Genomic DNA, 21,122 nt, shown 5'->3' on the forward strand with positions numbered 1-21,122 from the left:
AGAAAACACAATACACAGTTATACTAAAAATAAAGGTACTTTATTTTTATGACAATATGCCAAAGTATCTTAGAGTGTACCCTCAGTGAGAGGATAGGAAATATACACAAGATATATATACACAATAGCAAAAATATGCAGTATAGTCTTAGAAAACAGTGCAAACAATGTATAGTTACAATAGGATGCAATGGGGAAACATAGGGATAGGGGCAACACAAACCATATACTCCAAAAGTTGAATGCGAACCACGAATGGACCCCAAACCTATGTGACCTTGTAGAGGGTCGCTGGGACTATTAGAAAATAGTGAGAGTTAGAAAAATAACCCTCCGCAAGACCCTGAAAAGTGAGTGCAAAGTGCACTAAAGTTCCCCTAAGGACAAAGAAGTTGTGTTAGAGGAATAATGCAGGAAAGACACAAACCAACAATGCAACAACTGTGGATTTCCAATCTAGGGTACCTGTGGAACAAGGGGACCAAGTCCAAAAGTCACAAGCAAGTCGGAGATGGGCATATGCCCAAGAAATGCCAGCTGTGGATGCAAAGAAGCTTCTACTGGACAGAAGAAGCTGAGGTTTCTGCAGGAACGAAAAAGGCTAGAGACTTCCCCTTTGGTGGACGGATCCCTCTCGCCGTGGAGAGTCGTGCAGAAGTATTTTCCCGCCGAAAGAACGCCAACAAGCCTTGCTAGCTGCAAATCATGCGGTTAGCGTTTTTGGACGCTGCTGTGGCCCTGGAGGGACCAGGAGGTCGCAAATTGGACCAGGAGAGAGAGGGGACGTCAAGCAAGACAAGGAGCCCTCTCAGCAGCAGGTAGCACCCGGAGAAGTGCCAGAAACAGGCACTACGAGGATGCGTGAAACGGTGCTCACCCAAAGTCGCACAAAGGAGTCCCACGTCGCCGGAGACCAACTTAGAACGTCGTGCAATGCAGGTTAGAGTGCAGTGGACCCAGGCTTGACTGTGCACAAAGGATTTCTGCCGAAAGTGCACAGGGGCCGGAGTAGCTGCAAAAGTCGCGGTTCCCAGCAATGCAGCCCAGCGAGGTGAGGCAAGGACTTACCTCCACCAAACTTGGACTGAAGAGTCACTGGACTGTGGGGGTCACTTGGACAGAGTCGCTGGATTCGAGGGACCTCGCTCGTCGTGCTGAGAGGAGACCCAAGGGACCGGTAATGCAGCTTTTCGGTGCCTGCGGTTGCAGGGGGAAGATTCCGTCGACCCACGGGAGATTTCTTCGGAGCTTCTGGTGCAGAGAGGAGGCAGACTACCCCCACAGCATGCACAAGCAGGAAAACAGTCGAGAAGGCGGCTGGATCAGCGTCACAGAGTTGCAGTAGTCATCTTTGCTACTATGTTGCAGGTTTGCAGGCTTCCAGCGCGGTCAGCAGTCGATTCCTTGGCAGAAGGTGAAGAGAGAGATGCAGAGGAACTCGGATGAGCTCTTGCATTCGTTATCTAAAGTTTCCCCAGAGACAGAGACCCTAAATAGCCAGAAAAGAGGGTTTGGCTACTTAGGTGAGAGGATAGGCTAGCAACACCTGAAGGAGCCTATCACAAGGAGTCTCTGACGTCACCTGGTGGCACTGGCCACTCAGAGCAGTCCAGTGTGCCAGCAGCACCTCTGTTTCCAAGATGGCAGAGGTCTGGAGCACACTGGAGGAGCTCTGGACACCTCCCAGGGGAGGTGCAGGTCAGGGGAGTGGTCACTCCCCTTTCCTTTGTCCAGTTTCGCGCCAGAGCAGGGCTAAGGGGTCCCTGAACCGGTGTAGACTGGCTTATGCAGAATTGGGCACATCTGTGCCCAAGAAAGCATTTCCAGAGGCTGGGGGAGGCTACTCCTCCCCTGCCTTCACACCATTTTCCAAAGGGAGAGGGTGTCACACCCTCTCTCAGAGGAAGTTCTTTGTTCTGCCATCCTGGGCCAGGCCTGACTGGACCCCAGGAGGGCAGATGCCTGTCTGAGGGGTTGGCAGCAGGAGCAGCTGCAGTGAAACCCCAGGAAGGGCAGTTTGGCAGTACCAGGGTCTGTGCTACAGACCACTGGGATCATGGGATTGTGCCAACTATGCCAGGATGGCATAGAGGGGGCAATTCCATGATCATAGACATGTTACATGGCCATATTCGGAGTTACCATTGTGAAGCTACATATAGGTAGTGACCTATATGTAGTGCACGCGTGTAATGGTGTCCCCGCACTCACAAAGTTCAGGGAATTGGCTCTGAACAATGTGGGAGCACCTTGGCTAGTGCCAGGGTGCCCTCACACTAAGTAATTTTGCACCTAACCTTTACCAGGTAAAGGTTAGACATATAGGTGACTTATAAGTTACTTAAGTGCAGTGTAAAATGGCTGTGAAATAACGTGGACGTTATTTCACTCAGGCTGCAGTGGCAGGCCTGTGTAAGAATTGTCAGAGCTCCCTATGGGTGGAAAAAGAAATGCTGCAGCCCATAGGGATCTCCTGGAACCCCAATACCCTGGGTACCTCAGTACCATATACTAGGGAATTATAAGGGTGTTCCAGTAAGCCAATGTAAATTGGTAAAATTGGTCACTAGCCTGTTAGTGACAATTTTAAAGAAATGAGAGAGCATAACCACTGAGGTTCTGGTTAGCAGAGCCTCAGTGAGACAGTTAGGCACCACACAGGGAACACATACATATAGGCCCCAAACTTATGAGCACTGGGGTCCTGACTAGCAGGGTCCCAGTGACACATAACAAACATACTGAAAACATAGGGTTTTCACTATGAGCACTGGGCCCTGGCAAGCAGGATACCAGTGAGACAGTGAAAACACCCTGACATACACTCACAAACAGGCCCTTAGTGGGGGTAACAAGGCTAGAAAGAGGCTACTTTCTCACACAGTATGCCAATGTAAATTGGTGAAATTGGTCACTAGCCTGTTAGTGACAATTTGGAAAGAAATGAGAGAGCATAACCACTGAGGTTCTGGATAGCAGAGCCTCAGTGAGACAGTTAGTCATAACACAGGTAACACATACAGGGCACACTTATGAGCACTGGGGCCCTGGCTGGCTGGGTCCCAGTGACACATACAACTAAAACAACATATATACAGTGAAAAATGGGGGTAACATGCCAGGCAAGATGGTACTTTCCTACAATGATCCACGCAGCTCAACAGGAGAGAGGACCCACGCAGCCGCTCATCGTTGCTGTTGGTGCTTGCAGATGCGGGGGAGTGGCTCCTTCACCCCAAGGGAGATTCCTTCTTTTTTCCTGTGCAGACTGAAGACAGGCTGTCCTCAGAGAATGCACGACCGGGGAAATGTTGCAGAAGCTGGAAGGAGCCAGAGAAAGAAGGTTGTAGGCAAAGTCTTAGTCTTTGTTGCAGATTTTCAGGTCCTGGAGAGTCCGGATGCAGTTTCTTTGGTCAGAAGTTGAAGTAAGGGATGAAGAGGAATCCTGCTAGAATCTTGCAAACTGAATCTGAGGAACCACTCAAAAGAGAGACCCTAAATAGCCCTAAAAGGGCGATTGATCACCTAACTGGGTGACCACCTATCAGGAGGGGGCTCTGAAGTCACCTGTCTGGCCTGGGCGCTCAGATGCTCCCAGAGTTCCCTGCTATTCAAGATGGCTGAACCCAGGGACCCTCTGGAGGAGCTCTGGGCACCACCCCTGGGGTGGTGATCGACAGGGGAGGAGTCACTACCCTTTCCATTGTCCAGTTTCACACCAGAGCAGGGACTGGAGGTCCCTGAAATGGTGTAGACTGGTTTATGCACGGAGGGCACCAAATGTGCCGTTCAAAGCATACCAGTGGCTTGGGGAAGCTACCCCTCCCAAGCCATGTAACACCAATTTCCAAAGAGAGAGGGTGTAACAGCATCCTTTGTTCTGCCTTCCTGGGCTTGAGCTGCTCATGCAACAGGAGGGAAGAAACCTGTCTGTGAGGTGGCAGCAGCTGGGCTGCCTGGAAAACTTCCGAAGGCTGTAGGAGAAATTCTGGGGTCCTCTAAGGAGCCCCCAGAGTGAAATCATACAACCAGTGCTTGCAAAAGTATTGGGGTATGATTCCAACATGTTTGATACCAAATATGCCTAGGTTTGGAGTTACCATAATGTAACTGGACATAGGTAGTGACCTGTGTCTAGTACACGCATAAAATGGTGTCCAGGCACTCACAAAGTCCAGAAAAGTGGGTCTGGAGTGTGTGGGGGCACTTCTGCCAGTGCAGCGGTGCCCTCACACACAGGTACCTGCACCCTGCCCTCTGGGCTGAGAGGGCCTACCATAGGGGTGACTTATGGTGACCTGGTGTAGTGACCTATGGTGAAAACGGGTGCATGCACCCAGTTCACGCAGTCTGCAATGGCAGTCCTGCAGAACCCTTTGCATGGGCTCCCTATGGGTGGCAGAATAACTGCTGCAGCCCATAGGGATCGCCTGGAACCCCAATGCCCTGGGTACCATATACAAAAGGCTTACATGGGTGCACCAGTATGCCAATTGTCGGATGAAATTCAGAGTTTTGGGAGAGAGAGCATAATCACTGGGGTCCTGGTTAGCAGCATCCCAGTGAGCACAGTCAAACATACTGACAACAGGCAGAAAAGGGGTAAGCATGCTAAGAAAGAGGATACTTTCCTACAAAGATTTACTCAAAACCATCACAAAAAAACAAACCATCCAACCACTTTGTGGACCTAATTCTGGCAAAGTACATTTCCACACACATGCTCCCCTACTAGACTGGTAAATCTCTCACTCACCCAAGAAATATTACTTGAATGCCTCAAAATTGGACAAGTTGCCCTAATTCTCAAAAACAAACCTCTGCAGATGCACCCTGTCTCCAACTTCCCTTTCTTGTCAAAATCATTGAACAATGTCATGGATGATCTTTCTGAACATAGGTAGTTCTGCAACCTCCTGGATAATTACAAATCTGATAGCTGTGTCAATCTGTGTCAAGGCTGCAGCACCGACACAGGTCTGCTTGCTGTGGTTGATGAGGTCCTTCGAATCCTAGACTCTGGTGGCTACTAGCTTTCGATTTGTTTCAACCTATCTGCAGCATTTGATACAAGAAACCACTATCCGCCCCTTTGCAACCTCAAAAACTGTATAGGCATTACTGAAGGCTAGGATGCACACAATAAAAACCAATGATTGTTTCTTATCTGGATGTAGATCAAGGGATCCCTCAGGGATCTATCCTAGCTCTGACTGTGTCCACTCTGTGGATTGAGCCTCTTGGAGCAGCGGCGGTTGCTTGTAATAATGTTCAGAGGGTGGTCGCACAGAGGGTGGGTGTGATGGGGGTAATAATAAAGTATTTAAAAAAAAAAACAACACCTGCTGCGTGCTGCCTCTGGGTTCCTCGCCGCCTCAGTGTTTGTCTGCATCCTCTCTCCCCAACCCATCCAGACGCTTCTCTCATGCTGATGCCCAGCATGAGAGAAGCACCTGGATTGGTCTGAGTGGCCTTAAATGCCACTCAGCTGGAGATTGGGAGCCTGCATTGGTTCTTCACCTGTGCTGTGCAATACAGCCCAGGTGGAGAGTTCTCAGTGCGTTTGTTGGTTTGGTCGCCCTTGGATGGCCGGACAAACTGACATGCGCACTTAAAGTGCTCGCTACTGCTCCCTCCTTTCTGACGAGGATCCCCCCACCCTACGAGGAGGAAGAGAAAATAAAATAATAATACAACTACTGTATTATCATTTTATTTTTCTGCTACTGTTCAGCAGCGGGGTGACGCTCCCCCGCCATAGCAGGGGGGCCTCTCCTGTTTTGGAGTCTTACCAGCACAGTCCGGGATCTTCTATCATCAATATGCAGATGACCTCCAAGTGTCCTTCAAGGTCTCCTCTCTAGATGACACTGCACCTGCCAACATGATCAACGCTCTTCAAGACTGAACCCCTCCTAAACTGATCCCCTCCTTAACTGAAACCCTAAACTGAATTCCTCCAGATTTCATCCTCACAATCATCACATCCAATCTTGGATGGAGACACTCAAAGCCCTGAACAACAAACCCTGATCATCAAAATGGCTTTCAATATATGTACATCTTTGCATAATATAATTCTGCACCTTATGTAATGATATCTACTCTGATGCTCGTTTCTACATCTTGGGATTGCAGGTTTGTACCTCGTGTAATGACCCAGTTCTACTGTAAAGCGCTTTGGCCCCTCTGGGTAATGTCTGTGCTATAAACCCACCTAAATAAACTCACGCACCTTCCAGGCCGGTTGGGGGGGGCTGATTGGGTTGTGTGGTCTCAGGCCCACTGGTGGGACTTGGATGTTGGTGGGGCGGCCCTGGGGAGGGGTCACGGGTACTGAGGAGACCCTGGATGAATCTATAGCTCAGGCCATGTACTGCTGGGTTGGTAGAGAGGCAGAGGTCAGTCATCAATCCACACCCCCGCTCCCTCCCAGGACTGAGCCTTTGAGGGTGGTGGGGCTCCGGTGGGGGGGGTACAAGCAGCTCGGGGGGAGCTCATGGGGTGGGTGGTTTAAGTAAAGTATCTGCCCTGCGACTCTGCCTGTAACAGAGAACAAGAGGCCTGGAGAGCGTGTGCTCCCCCTTAACCCCCCCCCATGCCATGACATGAAGTTAACAAGCATTTGCAATGCAATGGGTCTCGCATATTTCGAACAAGTTAATTGTCATCTTTTCACAACAGCCCCCATCGAGCAAAATCAAAAGAAAACATGGGAAGAAACTGAGAAAAGATGATTTGGCAAAATAAAATAAATTTAGCTTTAAAAAATAAAACTTTGCAATTTTGTTTGTCCTACTAGGTACGTTTTTGCCAGTCACAAGCCTTCTGTTTGTGGTGCACTCGAAGTTAAAAACAACAAATAGTACCTGGATCACGTTGGTAGCAGCGGATGGCACTAATTAAGTTGTATCAATCAGTGCTTGGTCCCTGCTCCACACCGAGGAAGGGAAATAATGCCATACTTGCCTTGACGAATTAGAAGGCTGTAAAGAAGAGTTCCAGGCAACACAACAGAGTCTCGCAAGCCACACGCATGTGCTGACGCATGCCCTCGCAGGCTTGACCCTAATAAAAACGCACATCACACAAAGCTCATAAGAAACAGACCAATAAAAATATATTTTATTGTAACAGTTGCACCCATATAAATAAAAAATTGTAACATTTCAGAGCACAGTAGTGATGACATAGTGTCATGACATAGACTCAAGACGCGGTCTCATGGCGAGGTGTCCCTCGGCCACCCTGCCGCCTGGCGTATCTACAGAAGGACTGGCAGTAACTGGTAACAGGAGCATTTGGCCCTGTCACAGGTGACCTGCCTTCTGCAGGATCGAAGCAGACAGACCCATAAGGGCTTATACTGGCAGTAAGCACCCAGAGGTGGTGAATTCAGTCCAAGGCACTATCCTTTGAGGAGTCTAGCTACCAAGGACGTCCCATGGGCCAGTGCGGGCTCTCGAGGCACAGTGCTGCAGGCAGTCTAGCAGCCGGAGTCGGTTCCTTCTTTACTAGGCACTATACCTCAAAGAGTCAGTCTAGTGCCAATATCTGGTGCCTTGAGTCCTTGGCGCTATACCATATGCAGTCTAGCATTAGCTGCTGCTACATACTATATCATAGGGAGTCTAATTAGATTTTCCCTTGTCTTCCAATCAACATAACTCATGTAGTAATTACATCTACTGAACAGGCTCCCCTGAGCTTTAGGCGCTATACCTTGAGTAGTCTGTGTAGCACCTAGAGTTGCCTCTTTGAGAACTACACGCTACACCCTACTTAGCTTTACACCTGAACTTGACTCCTTGAATAGTGGGCGCTATACCTTGAGTGGTCAGAGTAGCGCCCAGAGTTGGCTCTTTGAGAACTAGACGCTACACCCCAGTTGAACTTACACCTAAAGTTGTCTCCTTGTGTAGTAGGCGCTATGCCTTGAGTGGTCAGAGTAGCTGGCAGAGCTGGTTACTGTGGTGGAAAGCGCTACACCGCAGGCAGCCCGTCGTGGCGTTAGAGCATCACTCTTAGCTTGGGGCGGCAGCCCTTCAGCTCGGTGTTCAGTCCCTGGAGACTCTTCCGACCCTCCGGACTCATCTTGGTGTTCCCAAAGAGCCTGCAAGGTTAGAACAAGACACAGTTAGCGCACAGCGCCTCCTGACGGCATGAGGATGTATGTGCTCGTCTACAGGTCACAGCTGTGTCTGCCCATAGGGGGAGCGGCTCTGGCCTGTTTATGGAATGCAGCTGGTAGATGCAGCCCCTCCGATATGGTGGAGGAGCGTTGTAGGAAAGTACCATCTTGCCTGGCATGTTACCCCCATTTTTCACTGTATATATGTTGTTTTAGTTGTATGTGTCACTGGGACCCTGTTCACCAGGGCCCCAGTGCTCATAAGTGTGCCTGAATGTGTTACCTGTGTAGTGACTAACTGTCTCACTGAGGCTCTGCTATCCAGAACCTCAGTGGTTATGCTCTCTCATTTCTTTCAAATTGTCACTAACAGGCTAGTGACCAATTTTACCAATTTACATTGGCTTACTGGAACACCCTTATAATTCCCTAGTATATGGTACTGAGGTACCCAGGGTATTGGGGTTCCAGGAGATCCCTATGGGCTGCAGCATTTCTTTTGCCACCCATAGTTGGCACAATCCCATGATCCCAGTGGTCTGTAGCACAGACCCTGGTACTGCCAAACTGCCTTTCCTGGGGTTTCACTGCAGCTGCTGCTGCTGCCAACCCCTCAGACAGGCATCTGCCCTCCTGGGGTCCAGCCAGGCCTGGCCCAGGATGGCAGAACAAAGAACTTCCTCTGAGAGAGGGTGTTACACCCTCTCCCTTTGGAAAATGGTGTGAAGGCAGGGGAGGAGTAGCCTCCCCAAGCCTCTGGAAATGCTTTCTTGGGCACAGATGTGCCCAATTCTGCATAAGCCAGTCTACACCGGTTCAGGGGACCCCTTAGCCCTGCTCTGGTGCGAAACTGGACAAAGGAAAGGGGAGTGACCACTCCCCTGACCTGCACCTCCCCTGGGAGGTGTCCAGAGCTCCTCCAGTGTGCTCCAGACCTCTGCCATCTTGGAAACAGAGGTGCTGCTGGCACACTGGACTGCTCTGAGTGGCCAGTGCCATCAGGTGACATCAGAGACTCCTTGTGATAGGCTCCTTCAGGTGTTGCTAGCCTATCCTCTCTCCTAGGTAGCCAAACCCTCTTTTCTGGCTATTTAGGGTCTCTGTCTCTGGGGAAACTTTAGATAACGAATGCAAGAGCTCATCCGAGTTCCTCTGCATCTCTCTCTTCACCTTCTGCCAAGGAATCGACTGCTGACCGCGCTGGAAGCCTGCAAACCTGCAACATAGTAGCAAAGACGACTACTGCAACTCTGTAACGCTGATCCTGCCGCCTTCTCGACTGTTTTCCTGGTGGTGCATGCTGTGGGGGTAGTCTGCCTCCTCTCTGCACTAGAAGCTCCGAAGAAATCTCCAGTGGGTCGACGGAATCTTCCCCCTGCAACCGCAGGCACCAAAAAGCTGCATTACCGGTCCCTTGGGTCTCCTCTCAGCACGACGAGCGAGGTCCCTCGAATCCAGCAAATCTGTTCAAGTGACCCCCACAGTCCAGTGACTCTTCAGTCCAAGTTTGGTGGAGGTAAGTCCTTGCCTCACCTCGCTAGACTGCATTGCTGGGAACTGCAACTTTTGCAGCTACTCCGGCCTCCGTGCACTTCCGGCGGAAATCCTTTGTGCACAGTCCAGCCTGGGTCCACGGCACTCTAACCTGCATTGCACGACTTTCTAAGTTGGTCTCTGGCGACGTGGGACTCCTTTGTGTAACTTCGGGTGAGCACCATTTCACGCATCCTCGTAGTGCCTGTTTCTGGCACTTCTCTGGGTGCTACCTGCTGCTAAGAGGGCTCCTTGTCTTGCTCGATATCCCCTCTACCTCCTGGTCCAATTTGCGACCTCCTGGTCCCTCCTGGGCCACAGCAGCATCCAAAAACGCTAACCGCACGATTTGCAGCTAGCAAGGCTTGTTGGCGTTCTTTCGGTGGGAAAACACTTCTGCACGACTGTCCACGGCGAGAGGGATCCGTCCACCAAAGGGAAAGTCTCTAGCCCTTTTCGTTCCTGCAGAAACCTCAGCTTCTTCTGTCCAGTAGAAGCTTCTTTGCACCCACAGCTGGCATTTCCTGGGCATATGCCCATCTCCGACTTGCTTGTGACTTTTGGACTTGGTCCCCTTGTTCCACAGGTACCCTAGATTGGAAATCCATTGTTGTTGCATTGTTGGTTTGTGTCTTTCCTGCATTATTCCTCTAACACGACTTCTTTATCCTTAGGGGAACTTTAGTGCACTTTGCACTCACATTTCAGGGTCTTGGGGAGGGTTATTTTTCTAACTCTCATTATTTTCTAATAGTCCCAGCGACCCTCTACAAGGTCACATAGGTTTGGGGTCCATTCGTGGTTCACATTCCACTTTTGGAGTATATGGTTTGTGTTGCCCCTAGCCCTATGTGTCCCCATTGCATCCTATTGTAACTGTACATTGTTTGCACTGTTTTCTAAGACTATACTGCATATTCTTGCTATTGTGTATATATATCTTGTGTATATTTCCTATCCTCTCACTGAGGGTACACTCTAAGATACTTTGGCATATTGTCATAAAAATAAAGTACCTTTATTTTTAGTATAACTGTGTATTGTGTTTTCTTATGATATTGTGCATATGACACTAGGTGGTACTGTAGTAGCTTCACACGTCTCCTAGTTCAGCCTAAGCTGCTCTGCTAAGCTACCATTATCTATCAGCCTGAGCTGCTAGACACCCTATACACTAATAAGGGATAACTGGGCCTGGTGCAAGGTGCAAGTACCCCTTGGTACTCACTACAAGCCAGTCCAGCCTCCTACATTGGTTGTGCAGCGGTGGGATAAGTGCTTTGAGACTACTTACCACTCTTGTCATTGTACTTTTCATAAGAGAAAAATATACAAAACAAGTTCAGTGTATATACACATAGCCAAAAAGTTTTGCATTTCCTCTTTTCACTCTTTTCTAAGTGCTGAAAAGTACTTCTAACTTTCTAAAAAGTTCTAAAAAGTTTAAAAAGTTTTTTTCTCTGTCTTTCTAAAAGCTCTGACAAACTTTTTATCTTTTTCTATCACTTTAACTCTCTCTAAAAATGTCTGGCACAGGCCAAAATGTTGATCTGTCGAAACTTGCATATGACCACCTTAGCTGGAAAGGAGCAAGGAGTCTCTGTGTAGAGAGAGGTTTGAGTGTAGGGAAGAATCCTTCCTTTGAATTGTTACTTAACATGCTTAGAGAACAAGATAAGGCTAAAAGTGCCCCATCTGTTGAAAAAGTAGCTAATGGTTCCCAATCTGATCCAGTGACTCCCCCAGGAAAAGGTTCAGGAAAGAAACTTCTTAGCCTTCCCATTACAAGACAGCCTAGCATAGTTGGTACTGAGGTGGAGTCACATCATACAGATGATGTGCTCTCACATTACACTGTCAGCCAAGCTGTTAGGTTGCCCTCTGTAAGGGACAGGTTTCCTTCTGTCCATTCTCATCATACTTCTGTTTCAAGACATGTCCCTCCCACCCACCCTGATGACAGATTGTTAGAAAGGGAACTCAATAGATTGAGAGTGGGACAAACCAGACTGAAGCTCAAGAAGCAACAGCTGGATTTGGATAGACAGACTTTAGAAGTAGAGAAGGAGAGACAGAAACTGGGTTTAGAAACCCATGGTGGCAGCAGCAGTATTCCCCATAGTCATCCTGCAAAAGAGCATGATTCCAGGAATCTGCACAAGATAGTTCCCCCTTATAAGGAGGGGGATGACATTAACAAGTGGTTTGCTGCACTTGAGAGGGCCTGTGTTGTACAGGATGTCCCTCAAAGGCAGTGGGCTGCTATCCTATGGCTATCATTTAGTGGAAAAGGTAGGGATAGGCTCCTTACTGTGAAAGAAAGTGATGCCAACAATTTTACAGTTCTTAAGAATGCACTCCTGGATGGTTATGGCTTAACCACTGAACAGTACAGGATAAAGTTCAGAGAAACCAAAGAGGAGTCTTCTCAAGACTGGGTTGATTTCATTGACCATTCAGTGAAGGCCTTGGAGGGGTGGTTACATGGCAGTAAAGTTACTGATTATGACAGCCTGTATAACTTGATCCTGAGAGAGCATATTCTTAATAATTGTGTGTCTGATTTGTTGCACCAGTACTTGGTGGACTCTGATCTGACCTCTCCCCAAGAATTGGGAAAGAAGGCAGACAAATGGGTCAGAACAAGGGTGAACAGAAAAGTTCATACAGGGGGTGACAAAGATGGCAACAAAAAGAAGAATGGTAAGTCTTCTGACAAAGGTGGGGACAAATCTAAAAATGAGTCTTCATCAGGCCCACAAAAACACTCTGGTGGGGGTGGTGGGTCCAAATCCTCCTTTAATCAAAACAAAGAAAAGAAACCATGGTGCTATTTATGTAAAGTAAAAGGCCATTGGACAACAGATCCCAGTTGTCCAAAGAAAAGCACCAAGCCTCCTACCACTACAACCCCTACTGCTACCCCTAGTGTCCCTACTAATAGCAGTGGTGGTGGGAGCAAACCTACTAATAGCCAATCCAAGGAAGTAGCTGGGCTCACTATTGGTAACTTAGTTGGGGTTGGCCTTGTTAGGGAGGCCACAGAGGCTGTGTTAGTCTCTGAGGGGGCTATTGATTTAGCCACCTTAGTTGCTTGTCCCCTTAATATGGATAAGTACAAGCAGCTACCCCTAATAAATGGTGTTGAGGTTCAGGCCTACAGGGACACTGGAGCCAGTGTGACTATGGTCATAGAGAAACTGGTCCACCCTGAACAACACCTACTTGGTCACCAGTACCAAGTAACCGATGCTCACAACAACACACTTAGCCACCCCATGGCTGTTGTTAATCTCAACTGGGGGGGGGGGTTACTGGTCCAAAGAAAGTTGTGGTAGCCACAGATTTACCTGTAGACTGTCTACTAGGAAATGATTTGGAGACATCAGCTTGGTCAGATGTGGAGTTGGAGGCCCATGCAGCAATGCTGGGCATCCCAGGGCATATTTTTGCTTTAACCAGGGCTCAGGCCAAAAAGCAAAAAGGACAGGGAAGCTTGGATCCTGGAACAATGGACCAAGTGCTCCCTAAAGCTAGGGCTAGTAGAAGCAAACCACTTCCTACTATCCCTCCCTCTACAGTGGATTCTACTTCTGAGGAAGAAGAATTCCCTCCCTGTGCAGAACCTACACCAGAGGAGCTTCAAGCAGACACTGCTGAGCTTTTGGGTGAAGGGGGGCCTGCCAGGGAGGAGCTGAGTGTGGCACAGCAAACCTGTCCCACATTAGAGGGTCTAAGACAGCAAGCTGTCAAACAGGCTAATGGGGATGTCAGTGACTCTCACAGAGTTTACTGGGAGGACAACCTCTTGTACACTGAAGCAAGGGATCCTAAACCTGGAACTGCCAGGAGATTAGTGATTCCTCAGGAGTACAGAAAGTTCCTCCTAACTCTTGCACACGACATTCCCCTAGCTGGGCATCTGGGACAAATGAAAACTTGGGACAGACTTGTTCCCTTGTTTCATTGGCCTAGAATGTCTGAGGACACAAAAGATTTTTGTAAGTCCTGTGAAACCTGTCAAGCCAGTGGCAAGACAGGTGGCACTCCAAAGGCACCCCTTATTCCACTGCCTGTGGTTGGGGTTCCAATTGAAAGGGTAGGGGTTGACATAGTTGGCCCCCTTGACCCTCCTACTGCTTCAGGCAATAGGTTTATCTTGGTGGTCGTGGACCATGCCACAAGATATCCTGAAGCAATTCCTTTAAGGACCACTACAGCACCTGCAGTGGCAAAGGCCCTCCTAGGAATATTTTCTAGGGTGGGCTTCCCAAAGGAAGTAGTATCAGACAGGGGAAGCAATTTCATGTCTGTATACTTAAAGGCCATGTGGAAGGAGTGTGGTGTAACTTACAAGTTCACTACACCCTATCATCCACAAACAAATGGACTGGTGGAGAGATTTAATAAAACTCTCAAAGGCATGATTATGGGTCTCCCAGAAAAACTCCGCAGGAGATGGGATATCCTGTTACCATGCCTCCTTTTTGCCTACAGGGAGGTACCCCAGAAAGGAGTGGGCTTCAGCCCCTTTGAACTTCTTTTTGGACACCCTGTTAGGGGTCCACTCACACTTGTCAAGGAGGGTTGGGAACAACCTTTAAAAGCTCCTAAGCAAGATATTGTGGATTATGTACTTGGCCTCAGATCAAGGATGTCTGAGTATATGAAAAAGGCCAGTAAAAACCTTCAAGCCAGCCAAGAGCTCCAGAAGCAATGGCATGATCAGAAGGCTGTTTTGGTTCAGTACAAACCAGGTCAGAAAGTGTGGGTCTTGGAGCCTGTTGCCCCAAGAGCACTCCAAGACAAATGGAGTGGTCCCCACACAATTGTTGAGAAAAAGGGTGAAGTCACCTATTTAGTTGACTTAGGCACTGCAAGGAGTCTCCTTAGGGTACTCCATGTAAACCGCCTGAAACCCTACTATGACAGGGCTGATCTCACCCTGCTCATGGCAACTGATGAGGGACAGGAAGAAGACAGTGATCCTTTACCTGATCTCTTCTCTTCCACAGAACAAGATGCTCTTGTGGAAGTTGTAGTTTTGGCTGATTGTCTTACTGCTGAGCAGAAAGACCATTGCATAAATCTCCTAGATAAATTCTCTGAACTCTTCTCTACTGTGCCAGGTACCACTTCTTGGTGTGAGCACACTATAGATACTGGAGACAGTTTACCTGCCAAAAGTAAGATCTATAGGCAGCCTGACCATGTCAGGGACTGCATAAAGCAAGAGGTGCAGAAAATGTTAGAACTAGGAGTGGTTGAGCACTCTGAAAGTCCATGGGCTTCTCCTGTGGTACTTGTACCAAAACCCCATTCCAAAGATGGAAAGAAGGAAATGCGGTTTTGTGTAGACTATAGAGGTCTCAACCTGGTAACCAAAACTGATGCTCACCCTATTCCCAGGGCAGATGAGCTCATAGATACACTGGCATCTGCCAAGTATCTAAGCACTTTTGATTTGACTGCAGGGTATTGGCAGATCAAATTGTCAGAAGATGGTAAACCTAAAACTGCATTTTCAACCATTGGAGGCCATTACCAATTTACAGTAATGCCTTCTGGTTTGAAAAATGCACCTGCCACTTTTCAAAGGTTGGTGAACACAGTCCTGCAAGGGCTGGAGGCTTTCAGTGCAGCATATTTGGACGATATAGCTGTCTTTAGCTCCAGCTGGGATGATCACCTGGTCCACCTATGGAAAGTTTTGGAGGCCCTGCAAAAGGCAGGCCTCACTATCAAGGCTTCAACGTGCCAGATAGGGCAGGGTAAGGTGGTTTATCTGGGACACCTTGTTGGTGGGGAACAGATTGCACCACTTCAGGGGAAAATCCAAACAATTATTGATTGGGTTCCCCCTACCACTCAGACTCAGGTGAGAGCCTTCCTAGGCCTCACTGGGTATTACAGGAGGTTCATTAAGAACTATGGCTCCATTGCAGCCCCTCTTAATGACCTCACCTCCAAGAAAATGCCTAAAAAGGTATTATGGACAGCAAACTCTCAGAAAGCTTTTGAGGAGCTGAAGCAGGCCATGTGCTCTGCACCTGTCCTGAAAAGCCCTTGTTACTCTAAAAAATTCTATGTCCAAACTGATGCATCTGAATTAGGAGTAGGGGCAGTCCTATCACAACTTAATTCTGAGGGCCAGGATCAACCTGTTGCTTTTATTAGTAGGAGGTTGACCCCTAGAGAAAAGCGTTGGTCTGCCAGAGAGAGGGAGGCCTTTGCTGTGGTCTGGGCTCTGAAGAAGTTGAGGCCATACCTGTTTGGCACTCACTTCATTGTTCAGACAGACCACAAACCTCTACTTTGGCTAAAACAAATGAAAGGTGAAAATCCTAAATTGTTTAGGTGGTCCATATCCCTACAGGGAATGGACTATACAGTGGAACATAGACCTGGGAGTAGCCACTCCAATGCAGATGGACTCTCCAGATATTTCCACTTAGACAATGAAGACTCATCAGGTCATGGCTAGTCTTATTGTCCTTCGTTTGGGGGGGGGGGGGGTTGTGTAGGAAAGTACCATCTTGCCTGGCATGTTACCCCCATTTTTCACTGTATATATGTTGTTTTAGTTGTATGTGTCACTGGGACCCTGTTCACAAGGGCCCCAGTGCTCATAAGTGTGCCTGAATGTGTTACCTGTGTAGTGACTAACTATCTCACTGAGGCTCTGCTAATCAGAACCTCAGTGGTTATGCTCTCTCATTTCTTTCAAATTGTCACTAACAGGCTAGTGACCAATTTTACCAATTTACATTGGCTTACTGGAACACCCTTATAATTCCCTAGTATATGGTACTGAGGTACCCAGGGCATTGGGGTTCCAGGAGATCCCTATGGGCTGCAGCATTTCTTTTGCCACCCATAGGGAGCTCTGACAATTCTTACACAGGCCTGCCACTGCAGCCTGAGTGAAATAACGTCCACGTTATTTCACAGCCATTTTACACTGCGCTTAAGTAACTTATAAGTCACCTATGTGTCTAACCTTTACCTGGTAAAGGTTAGGTGCAAAGTTACTTAGTGTGAGGGCACCCTGGCACTAGCCAAGGTGCCCCCACATTGTTCAGGGCCAATTCCCCGGACTTTGTGAGTGCGGGGACACCATTACACGCGTGCACTACATATAGGTCACTACCTATATGTAGCTTCACCATGGTAACTCCGAATATGGCCATGTAACATGTCTATGATCATGGAATTGCCTCCTCTATGCCATCCTGGCATAGTTGGCACAATCCCATGATCCCAGTGGTCTGTAGCACAGACCCTGGTACTGCCAAACTGCCTTTCCTGGGGTTTCACTGCAGCTGCTGCTGCTGACAACCCCTCAGACAGGCTTCTGCGCTCCTGGGGTCCAGCCAGGCCTGGCCCAGGATGGCAGAACAAAGAACTTCCTCTGAGAGAGGGTGTGACACCCTCTCCCTTTGGAAAATGGTGTGAAGGCAGGGGAGGAGTAGCCTCCCCCAGCCTCTGGAAATGCTTTCTTGGGCACAGATGTGCCCAATTCTGCATAAGCCAGTCTACACCGGTTCAGGGGACCCCTTAGCCCTGCTCTGGCGCGAAATTGGACAAAGGAAAGGGGAGTGACCACTCCCCTGACCTGCACCTCCCCTGGGAGGTGTCCAGAGCTCCTCCAGTGTGCTCCAGACCTCTGCCATCTTGGAAACAGAGGTGCTGCTGGCACACTGGACTGCTCTGAGTGGCCAGTGCCACCAGGTGACATCAGAGACTCCTTGTGATAGGCTCCTTCAGGTGTTGCTAGCCTATCCTCTCTCCTAGGAAGCCAAACCCTCTTTTCTGGCTATTTAGGGTCTCTGTCTCTGGGGAAACTTTAGATAACGAATGCAAGAGCTCATCCGAGTTCCTCTGCATCTCTCTCTTCATCTTCTGCCAAGGAATCGACTGCTGACCGCGCTGGAAGCCTGCAAACCTGCAACATAGTAGCAAAGACGATGTAGGAAAGTACCATCTTGCCTGGCATGTTACCCCCATTTTTCACTGTATATATGTTGTTTTAGTTGTATGTGTCACTGGGACCCTGGTAACCCAGGGCCCCAGTGCTCATAAATGTGCCTGAATGTGTTACCTGTGTAGTGACTAACTGTCTCACTGAGGCTCTGCTAATCAGAACCTCAGTGGTTATGCTCTCTCATTTCTTTCTAAATTGTCACTAACAGGCTAGTGACCAATTTTACCAATTTACATTGGCTTACTGGAACACCCTTATAATTCCCTAGTATATGGTACTGAGGTACCCAGGGTATTGGGGTTCCAGGAGATCCCTATGGGCTGCAGCATTTCTTTTGCCACCCATAGGGAGCTCTGACAATTCTTACACAGGCCTGCCACTGCAGCCTGAGGGAAATAACGTCCACGTTATTTCACAGCCATTTTACACTGCACTTAAGTAACTTATAAGTCACCTATATGTCTAACCTTTACCGGGTAAAGGTTAGGTGCAAAGTTACTTAGTGTGAGGGCACCCTGGCACTAGCCAAGGTGCCCCCACATTGTTCAGAGCCAATTCACTGAACTTTGTGAGTGCGGGGACACCATTACACGCGTGCACTACATATAGGTCACTACCTATATGTAGCTTCACCATGGTAACTCCGAATATGGCCATGTAACATGTCTATGATCATGGAATTGCCCCCTCTATGCCATCCTGGCATTGTTGGTACAATTCCATGATCCCAGTGGTCTGTAGCACAGACCCTGGTACTGCCAGACTGCCCTTCCTGGGGTTTCTCTGCAGCTGCTGCTGCTGCCAACCCCTCAGACAGGCAGCTGCCCTCCTGGGGTCCAGCCAGGCCTGGCCCAGGATGGCAGAACAAAGAACTTCCTCTGAGAGAGGGTGTGACACCCTCTCCCTTTGGAAAATGGTGTGAAGGCAGGGGAGGAGTAGCCTCCCCCAGCCTCTGGAAATGCTTTGTTGGGCACAGATGTGCCCAATTCTGCATAAGCCAGTCTACACCGGTTCAGGGACCCCTTAGCCCCTGCTCTGGCGCGAAACTGGACAAAGGAAAGGGGAGTGACCACTCCCCTGACCTGCACCTCCCCTGGGAGGTGTCCAGAGCTCCTCCAGTGTGCTCCAGACCTCTGCCATCTTGGAAACAGAGGTGCTGCTGGCACACTGGACTGCTCTGAGTGGCCAGTGCCACCAGGTGACGTCAGAGACTCCTTGTGATAGGCTCCTTCAGGTGTTAGTAGCCTTTCCTCTCTCCTAGGTAGCCAAACCCTCTTTTCTGGCTATTTAGGGTCTCTGTCTCTGGGGAAACTTTAGATAACGAATGCATGAGCTCAGCCGAGTTCCTCTGCATCTCCCTCTTCACCTTCTGATAAGGAATCGACCGCTGACCGCGCTGGAAGCCTGCAAACCTGCAACATAGTAGCAAAGACGACTACTGCAACTCTGTAACGCTGATCCTGCCGCCTTCTCGACTGTTTTCCTGCTTGTGCATGCTGTGGGGGTAGTCTGCCTCTTCTCTGCACCAGAAGCTCCGAAGAAATCTCCCGTGGGTCGACGGAATCTTCCCCCTGCAACCGCAGGCACCAAAAAGCTGCATTACCGGTCCCTTGGGTCTCCTCTCAGCACGACGAGCGAGGTCCCTCGAATCCAGCGACACCGTCCAAGTGACCCCCACAGTCCAGTGACTCTTCAGCCCAAGTTTGGTGGAGGTAAGTCCTTGCCTCACCTCGCTGGGCTGCATTGCTGGGAACCGCGACTTTGCAAGCTACTCCGGCCCCTGTGCACTTCCGGCGGAAATCCTTCGTGCACAGCCAAGCCTGGGTCCACGGCACTCTAACCTGCATTGCACGACTTTCTAAGTTGGTCTCCGGTGACGTGGGACTCCTTTGTGCAACTTCGGCGAGCACCGTTTCACGCATCCTCGTAGTGCCTGTTTCTGGCACTTCTCCGGGAGCTACCTGCTTCAGTGAGGGCTCTTTGTCTTGCTCGACGTCCCCTCTCTCTGCAGGTCCAATTTGCGACCTCCTGGTCCCTCCTGGGCCCCAGCAGCGTCCAAAAACGCCAAACGCACGATTTGCGTGTAGCAAGGCTTGTTGGCGTCCATCCGGCGGGAAAACACTTCTGCACGACTCTCCAAGGCGTGTTGGATCCATCCTCCAAAGGGGAAGTCTCTAGCCCTTGTCGTTCCTGCAGTATTCACAGTTCTTCAGCCTAGTAAGAGCTTCTTTGCACCAACCGCTGGCATTTCTTGGGCATCTGCCCATCTCCGAGCTGCTTGTGACTTTTGGACTTGGTCCCCTTGTTCCACAGGTACCCTCAGTCAGGAATCCATCGTTGTTGCATTGCTGATTTGTGTTTTCCTTGCATTTTTCCCTCTAACACGACTATTTTGTCCTTAGGGGAACTTTAGTGCACTTTGCACTCACTTTTCAGGGTCTTGGGGAGGGTTATTTTTCTAACTCTCACTATTTTCTAATAGTCCCAGCGACCCTCTACAAGGTCACATAGGTTTGGGGTCCATTTGTGGTTCGCATTCCACTTTTGGAGTATATGGTTTGTGTTGCCCCTATCCCTATGTTTCCCCATTGCATCCTACTGTAACTATACATTGTTTGCACTGTTTTCTAAGACTATACTGCATATTTTTGCTATTGTGTATATATATCTTGTGTATATTTCCTATCCTCTCACTGAGGGTACACACTAAGATACTTTGGCATATTGTCATAAAAATAAAGTACCTTTATTTTTAGTATAACTGTATATTGTGTTTTCTTATGATATTGTGCATATGACACTAGGTGGTACTGTAGTAGCTTCACACGCCTCCTAGTTCAGCCTAAGCTGCTCTGCTAAGCTACCATTATCTATCAGCCTAAGCTGCTAGACACCCTATACACTAATAAGGGATAACTGGGCCTGGTGCAAGGTGCAAGTACCCCTTGGTACTCACTACAAGCCAGTCCAGCCTCCTACATTGGTTGTGCAGCGGTGGGATAAGTGCTTGAGACTACTTACCACTCTTGTCATTGTACTTTTCATAAGAGAAAAATATACAAAACAAGGTCAGTGTATATACACATAGCCAAAAAGTTTTGCATTTCCTCTTTTCACTCTTTTCTAAGTGCTGAAAAGTACTTCTAAACTTTCAAAAAGTTCTTAAAAGTTTAAAAAGTTTTTTTCTGTCTTTCCAAAAAGTTCTGAAAACTTTTTTCTCTTTTTCTATCACTTTAACTCTCTCTAAAAAATGTCTGGCACAGGAAAAAATGTTGAACTGTCCAAACTTGCATATGATCACCTTAGCTGGAAAGGAGCAAGGAGTCTCTGCATAGAGAGAGGTTTGAGTGTAGGGAAGAATCCTTCTTTAGAACTGTTAATTAATATGCTTAGAGTACAGGATAAGGCCATAAGTGCCCAATCTGTAGAAAAAGTAGCTAATGGTTCTCAATCTGATCCAGGGACTCCCCCAGG

At 48.6% G+C, this 21,122-nt stretch overlaps 1 protein-coding gene across 1 annotated transcript in view; it reads right to left on the reverse strand.

Annotated features, from left to right (window-relative positions):
* Positions 1 to 7,098: 7,098 nt before the first annotated feature.
* Positions 7,099 to 21,122, reverse strand: part of LOC138252717 (NACHT, LRR and PYD domains-containing protein 3-like) — a 458,845-nt gene continuing 444,821 nt past the window's right edge. The window contains exon 12 of the mRNA XM_069205762.1: positions 7,099 to 8,113. Within this exon, the coding sequence (XP_069061863.1) occupies positions 8,011 to 8,113 (103 nt within the window). The 3' untranslated portion in view covers positions 7,099 to 8,010. The remainder of the gene's footprint in view (positions 8,114 to 21,122) is intronic.

Source organism: Pleurodeles waltl, chromosome 1_2 (assembly GCF_031143425.1).
Source record: "Pleurodeles waltl isolate 20211129_DDA chromosome 1_2, aPleWal1.hap1.20221129, whole genome shotgun sequence".
Classification (NCBI taxonomy): domain Eukaryota; kingdom Metazoa; phylum Chordata; class Amphibia; order Caudata; family Salamandridae; genus Pleurodeles; species Pleurodeles waltl.